We start from the raw sequence: 7,798 nt of genomic DNA on the forward strand, positions 1-7,798 counted from the left end.
CTCTCTCTCTCTCTCTCGCTCTCCCTCTCGCTCTCGCTCTCTCTCCCTCCCCCCCTCCCCTTTTCTATTTCTTTGTGATGGTCCCGGGGCGGACTTGTGGTGGTGGCAGTGAGGGGGGTAAAGTAGGGGGGTCATTTGCATCTTATTATCCTCCACTAGCTCGAGCCCAGTATAAAACCCTCAGTAGGACTGAGGCCATAGCAAACACGCACAGTTATCGAAAGAGAAAGAGGGAGAGAAGCGAGCGAAGGGAGTTTTGTTTTGGACCAGTATACCATGATCAATCAAGTGGGGAAATAAACAAGGCACGTGAAAGCGCTCTCGTTTGTTTTCTACTACGACGACTACGATTCAAACCGGATTGGAATTATTTTTCTTTTTTTTTCACGAGGAATTTCATTCACTCTCATCCAAAGGGGGACTTTTTGCTGCTGTGGAGGATTACATTGCACTGTAAACACTTTCTGTCCCAACCAAAAAAAAAAGTTGGTGGTTGCATGGGAGCGCAGCGGAAAATAACTAAAAGGCGCAACTGAGCCACCCGTTCAATATTTTCACTGAATCCATCTCCGCGCATCAGCTCCAGCAGAACCTAATATCAAACCTTTTTGATATAAGGGAAAACGTGAAGGCCCTCTTCATGATTGTTTGAGGGTTGACCACACCAAACAGTGGAACTTGAACTACTTGTTGAGAGGGGGCTGTCAACACAATGGGACGCCCGTGCCTGTTCCTAGCTGTCACTGTCTCCCTTCTCATCCTCCAGGTACACATTTGAACTCTTATTCATGACTTAAGGATAACATAGAAAGAGTAACTCTTGTCTATTTAGCCTTCAGAATATAAACATAGTCTATCGACAGTTAAATCTTAGATATAGGCCTACCTTCCCCTAAAGTGGCTAAACTTCTATCGAGCTGTAATTTTAACTTTCACTTACAAAAACAAATACCAAAACCTTGTTGTGTTATCCTCACAGGTTTCCTGCTCCGGAGTGTTTGAGCTGAAGCTCCAAGAGTTCCTTAACAAGAAAGGAGTGTCGGGGAACGCCAACTGTTGCGCTGGCGGTGCCGCGCCGCCACAAGGCTACCAGCAGTGCGAATGCAAGACCTTTTTTCGGATCTGCCTGAAGCACTACCAGACCAACGTGTCCCCCGAGCCCCCCTGCACCTACGGCGGGGCAGTGACGCCCGTCCTGGGCTCCAACTCCTTCCAGGTGCCGGAGACCAACGCGGAAAGCTTCACCAATCCCATTAAATTCCAATTCGGCTTCACGTGGCCGGTAGGTTATTCTAATGGAATTACCACAGAATGAGTGACAGTGATGATGTTGTACAGAACTACTGTACAATATATATTTTTAAAGTGTAGGTTATATGCTTATTGTAACAGTAGGCAGAGAACCTAAACATTTTTTTTTAAATTACACTTTCTGAAAAAAGATTTGGTTAAGAATTCAGCATCGGAATGTTGGGTTGATTCGATGATGATTTAGCATGTCGTTTGATTGGGCTGTGTATGTTTAAGTTGGGTAGGCCTAGTAGTGTGTATTTTAGAAATGTATAGACCCTACAACAAATACACCCTCGTCGACGCACGACTGGGGTCTTTGTCAATGACGTGAGAGGCTCTTTTGTCGGGGATGGATAGGGGGAAGGGGCGCATCGTTTTTTACCAAACGGTACTTGGACCCACGGTGGTGGGAAATGTAACATCCTCCGAGTTGGCACATCATTGGCAGCACAGCGTGAAATTCCGCTTCGTTTGCCTTTACGGCAATGTTGTAGTGTGATAACGGTGGAGGTGTTAACGCGGAACAGGTAGTCGCCTCTATTAGGCCCCTAATCAACACAGGGACTTGGGTTTCGAAGTTTATTGGGAGGTTGGCCTACCTCCTACCACCAGCCCTCTCCCACTTTGAGTAGCCTGCAGGCTGATGAAGCAGCTGTTCAGCCCCCCCCCCCCCCCCCCCCCCCCCCCACCCCTCACCCTCGTCTCTCCTCATTCTTAAAGCGATGTCTTTTGTCCCCTCAGGGAACGTTCTCTCTGATCATTGAGGCTCTGCACACCAACTCCCTGGAAGATCTGACAACAGGTGGGTGTTCGACCAACTCCGCGACAGACCACTGGCTCACAACTTTGGATACAGAATATTAATGCCTAGGCTGGGAAGAAGCAGGTTTCACAGTTGTCAAGTTTTTCATCCACAAAAGCCTTGAGGGCTGTAGCCTATCTATTTATACAATCATTTTCATTTTGGAAATAATCATAGCCATTCAAGGGAGGGATTTTACGAGACCACATTGATGGAATTACCCTTATCTTATCTCATCTGACAGCGTAATTATGGGAACGTCATACCCTTGTGATAAAGGCTACTAGTGATTCATGTGTTTGAGATCATGTGTACTGCCAAAAACTGTGGCAATGTCTTCTGCCCCCACAACAACATAACATCGCCTCAGCAAGCACAGTTTTCAATCCCAGAGTGTATCTCATCCACGCTTTGTGGCACACACATACACATCTCATGGTGGGCTCCACACCCACTCGGCACTAAGGTGCTAAAGTGCCTTTTATCTTCATCTCCTCCTCCTCCTCCTCCTGCTTCTTCCAGCACTAATGACCCCCCCCCCATTTCCGCCCCTGTTCCAGATATACCGGAGCGCCTGATTGGCCGCATCACCACCCAGCGCCACCTGACCGTCGGCGAGGAGTGGCACAACGACCTGCAGAGCTCGGGCCGCAGCGAGCTGCGCTACGCCTACCGCTTCCTGTGCGACGAGCACTACTACGGCGAGGGCTGCTCCGTCTTCTGCCGTCCCCGCGACGACACCTTCGGCCACTTCAGCTGCGGCGAGCGCGGCGAGATCATCTGCAACTCGGGCTGGAAGGGCCCGTACTGCACTGAGCGTGAGTACGCCGCCGGCTCCCCTGCCTCCCCATCGCCATCGATCCGTCCGCATCGCCATGACGACCCGAGTCCCCCCCCACCCCCCCTCCTCTCTCTATCGGGTTCCCATCGGGGTTAGAGAGTGAAGGGGGGGGGGGGGGGGAGTTGTTTTGGGGGGGGCAGGGAAAACAAGATGTGTGACAAGACACTTTTTTCAGACTTTTATTTCTATTTTTTTTAAAGCCTCTATTTTTGTCTCTACCCCCACTGAGCGGGGAGTCGTGTGCAACAGGCGTCAGGCAGCTCGCCTCCCCCTACCACCCCCCGCCCCCGTATCAGCAGTGGTCTCCATTCTAATGAGCAGTCATTTACACGCCGCGTGCCCTCCATTAGACCACTGGGCCTCCCCGCTCCAGCATTCCTCCCCGATTGGCCGAGCGGAGGTCCTGTATTGTTGGGATCGGGGCTGGCCATTGGCTTAACTGGGTTGTGTATTGTTTTGGAGGGGGCAGCTGCTGGGTGAGAGCAGACAATAGAGCAGCTGTCTGGTGGTTAGCTCCACACAGACCAGCTGGCCCTGGGGGGGCCGGGGGGACGGGGGGGGGCGGGGGGGGAGGAGGGTGGAGGAGGGAGGGAGGGAGGGAGGGAGAGGAGCAGAGGAGAAAAGGAGGGAGAGTAGGAAAGGAAAGTTTTGAAGAGGAGAGGAAGAGGGGGAGGAGGAGGAAGAGGGAAGCAGAATTAGATTTGGGTAAAAAAAAAAGAAGAAGAGAAGAGTAGAAATGAGAATAAGGAGAGGAAGGCGGCCATAGGCCAGAAAGGGGGAACTTCTGACCCACAGTCAGGGGGAGAAAGAAGGCTTTGTTTTGGCCCCCTTTGTGTTGGAGGGAAACCGTGTTAAAAGAGAGGGCTGGTTGGCCGGTTATTCCCTTGGCGACTGCGGCTGTGTGGCAGCTTCATGCAGGCTCCCTGTATGATGAGCACTTCCACATGTTTCCCACTCACACACACATCAAGCAGCAAATGCGCATGTACTCATGTACTTTACTCTTCCCCTGCAGCCACCTGTCTGCCCGGCTGTGACGACGAACACGGCTTCTGTGACAAACCCGGAGAGTGCAAGTACGTCAAAAACCCTTTGCTGCGCGTCGTGTTCGTAATTGTTTCGAACACTTTAAAAGCACAACATTTCAGTGTAGAAATTTGAAAAAAAACGAAAGAAACAAAGCCCAGTTTCTAATCCATTGTTGTTCTCTTTGTGTGGTCTAGGTGTCGCGTGGGCTTCAAAGGCCGTTACTGCGACGACTGCATCCGCTACCCCGGCTGTCTCCATGGTACCTGTCAGCAGCCCTGGCAGTGCAACTGTCAGGAGGGATGGGGCGGACTCTTCTGCAATCAGGGTACGACGATTTCTGATTGCACCCATCGTCAATGGCCGGTTCGCATTAACCAGTCTGTGCTTTGACATGTGATTATCGTGAATCCTTATTCATTTTCTGTGGTCGTTGGTTCCAGATCTGAACTACTGTACCCACCACAAACCATGCCTCAACGGTGCTACCTGCACCAACACCGGCCAGGGCAGCTACACCTGCTCCTGTCCCCCCGGGTTCGCAGGGGCCAGCTGTGAGATCCAGGTCAATGAATGTTCTGGAAACCCCTGTCGCAACGGAGGCAGCTGCACTGTAAGTAGTGTGAAATATGATGAAGGGGGGGTGGGCAGGGGGGGAGACACAAGAGGAGCATTTGGAAAAAGCAGCACATCAAAGTAACAAACCTTGGTAGTAACGTAGTTTTGCTTTCTTGCCTTTAGGACTTTGACAGCACCTACAAGTGCACATGTCCCCCCGGTTTCTACGGCAACAACTGCGAGCTCAGCGCCATGACTTGTGCCGATGGGCCGTGCTTCAACGGTGGGCGTTGTGCCGACAACCCAGAGGGAGGCTACTTCTGCCAGTGCCCCATGGGATACGCTGGCTTCAACTGCGAGAAGAAAATCGACCACTGCTCTTCCAACCCGTGCTTGAATGGTATGCTGTCCTACGTCTACATGTCAACATACAAGTGAATTATGATAGCAAAATACCCCCTGCAGCTTACCACAGAACCTGAGATGACATTATCTAACCCCGGGCCATCTCTTATCACCACAGGTGCAGGATGCGTGGACCTGGTCAACTCGTACATGTGTCAGTGCACTCAGGGCTTCTCCGGCCCCAACTGTGAGGACAGCAGGGGAAGCTCAGGGCTCTGTCTATCCTTCCCCTGTGAGAATGGCGCCACCTGCCAAGAAGCACCAAACGGATACACCTGTACCTGCCCCCCAGGTATGAGCACAGACAATACATCTGTCTAATCTTAAGCTTATGGGTGCGGTCGGCACCTGGTGGTTTATATTGCAGCCTAAGTACTTCTCTTTGAAAGGGCCTAAGTAGCACCTTCCTATAGATCACCGGGAGAGTTACAATGACAGAATATTACATTACAACAATAATATAATAGTATATTGAACTGTTAACTATATATAATAGTATATATCAACTGCCCTGTGATTCTACGATTCCCGAAGCTCTGGTCTTAACCCTGCTCTCTGTTCTTTCTCTAGGTTATATCGGCAAAAACTGCAGCTCTGCCATCTCCCGTTGCCATCACAACCCGTGCCACAATGGCGCCACCTGCTACGAGCGCGACGGGCGCTACGTGTGCTCCTGCGTGCCAGGCTACGGGGGTCACAACTGCCAGTTCCTTCTGCCGGAGGTGCCCCGAGGACAGCCGGTGGTGGAGGGGCCGGACCGCCGCTACTCCTCGCCAGACGACGGTCACGACCAGGGCGAGGAGGACGACGAGGAGGAGGCGGGGATCCCCTGGACGGCGGTGTGCGCCGGCATCTTCCTGGTGCTCGTCATCCTCATCGGCTGCTCCGTGCTGGTGGTGTACGTGCGGGTCAGGGTGCAAGAGCGCCGCGATCACCACGGCGACAGCGTGCACAGCGACAGCCGCGAGACCATGAACAACCTGACGACCACCAACAACTTTCAGCGCGGGGACAAAGAGCCGCCGGCCATGACCACGGCGGCGGCGGTGAAGAACACCAACAAGAAGGTGGATTACAATTCGGAGCTGGCGGGGTCGCTGAGCGGGCTGAGCGGGGTTAGCGGCTCAGAGAAGAGCGGTTTTAAGACCCGCTACCCCAGTCTGGAGTACAACCTGGTCCATGAGCTGAGGCCCGAGGAGCTGCCCCTGTGCAAAGAGGAGGAGCAGGAGGGCCCGGAGGCCAAGGGGGACTGCGTTCACGAACCAGAGATGGAGGAGAGACGGAGGAAAAGATTAAACAGGTACGGGTCGATTAAACATGTTCACTTTTAGAAAAAAAGCTGAGCAGGATCTTGGGAAGATTTTCTTCACAAGATCTCTTTTTTGTTTATACAATCATACCATTTAGACTGTTAAAAGTGGGGGAATCCACACCTGTAGAGATGTTGCTAATGTCTAATGCAGAATGCAGATTGAATAAAGTTCATTCAAATGTGCAAGGTCTCTGCCGACGGTATTAATGTTTTCCTCGTCTCTCGTCTCCAGTGAGGTATCAGATGAGAAACAATCAGAAGAGTCGCAGCCGTGTTGCAGCGACGCACACTATCAGTCGGCCGCCGATGATGAGTGCCAATCAACGAGTGACAGCAAATACCACTGTGACAGCCAGTACCAGTGTTCTGCCGGCACCAAATACCAGTCCATCTACGTCATGTCTGACCAGAAGGACGAGTGCATCATCGCTACAGAGGTGAGATCAACATCCTGAGCTCCAAACCCCTTCATGCCTTCATAACAGCCGTTTTGACTTTCGTAATATTTTCTCTGTTAAAACCGCTAGTTTAGCATTCAATGATGCTATAAGCCATTTAAAAACAAACAGATCACATTAAGGTCAATCAGGGAAGATGTGATACTGAAACCACAGCATACTGACGGTATTCTTTCTATCTATGTTCCAGGTATGATAGCGGTGGAGACCCTGAGTGGTAGAGCTGCCCATGTCTCCATGAGGTGGTAACCTTGCCCCGGAGTATGCTGCTGTTTTCCTGCTGCTGCTCCTGCTGCTGTGGAGAGCCATGGTACAAGAGGCACCAAGGAGGACAAAAGAGGCACCCAGCGGGTCCCAAACCCTGAGGATCGTTTTCAGTTTCTCTGGATGGTTGACGGTGTGTTCCAGACGGCCTGTAATGGTTGAAATGAAGGACAAGAACAAACCCAATCTCAACGTTAGATGCCGAAAACATAACTAAATGCTACAGAACTGACTGAAGAACTATTTTGATCTGTAAAGGATTTGGGTACCTGACGATTTTTCTACTGGGATCAATACAGTTAGTATTGGTTTTTTTGTAGGGCTTAATCCAAGTGTAAGAAGGGGCCGTCTGGATTAATTCTGAAGGACCAACAAAGAACTCTTTCATGACATCCGGCATGGGGTGTAGACTTGGATGTAGACAAGTGTTATTGTAGTACTCTGGAGTACTGATTAAACAAACATTGTAGTACCTTTGGAGTACTGAGAACTTTGGAAGTGCCGTTGTGGTACTGATTTTGTGCTGTGGTTTAACAGTGAAGTGTAAATCGCTTGGACAGTTAACTGTCTAGTGTTGTATGTAGTGCTGCAGTGGTAGCAAGCTTGTATGTAGTGAGGGTAGAGTGGTAGCAATGGCAGAAATCCTCTACTCTGAACTAGCACTACGACGCCGGCTATTTTAGAAGTCCCCTCATCCCATAATCTTATTTTTTTTTGGAAGCGCAACAGTGGCTGCTTTTGTCTATTCTTTGTTGACAATTAATTTTACAGGGAAAACTCATGTATTCTTTTTTTGTTTGTTTACTATAATCAAGGACTTTTCATGTGCCTTCCCATAG

At 50.6% G+C, this 7,798-nt stretch overlaps 1 protein-coding gene across 1 annotated transcript; it reads left to right on the plus strand.

Moving 5' to 3' along the window:
- The first annotated feature begins 457 nt into the window (after positions 1–457).
- dldh (dihydrolipoamide dehydrogenase) lies at positions 458–7,798 on the plus strand. Its single transcript, XM_084476686.1, has 12 exons — positions 458–766; positions 980–1,282; positions 2,035–2,095; positions 2,656–2,913; positions 3,952–4,012; positions 4,160–4,290; positions 4,406–4,575; positions 4,704–4,920; positions 5,044–5,217; positions 5,496–6,225; positions 6,470–6,674; positions 6,886–7,798. Exons 1-12 carry the CDS (start codon positions 713–715, stop codon positions 6,889–6,891), a joined length of 2,370 nt encoding a protein of 789 aa, XP_084332812.1. The 5' UTR covers positions 458–712; the 3' UTR covers positions 6,892–7,798.

This window comes from Micromesistius poutassou (genome assembly GCF_964030765.1).
Source record: "Micromesistius poutassou genome assembly, chromosome: 12".
NCBI lineage: Eukaryota > Metazoa > Chordata > Actinopteri > Gadiformes > Gadidae > Micromesistius > Micromesistius poutassou.

Bases quoted from the DNA above. Each gene is read 5' to 3' on its own strand.
- dldh (XM_084476686.1), top strand. From the start codon at position 713: ATGGGACGCCCGTGCCTGTTCCTAGCTGTCACTGTCTCCCTTCTCATC. The intron at 767-979 runs GTACACATTTGA...TTATCCTCACAG, and splicing joins TCTCCCTTCTCATCCTCCAG to GTTTCCTGCTCCGGAGTGTT. The intron at 5,218-5,495 runs GTATGAGCACAG...TTCTTTCTCTAG, and splicing joins CACCTGTACCTGCCCCCCAG to GTTATATCGGCAAAAACTGC.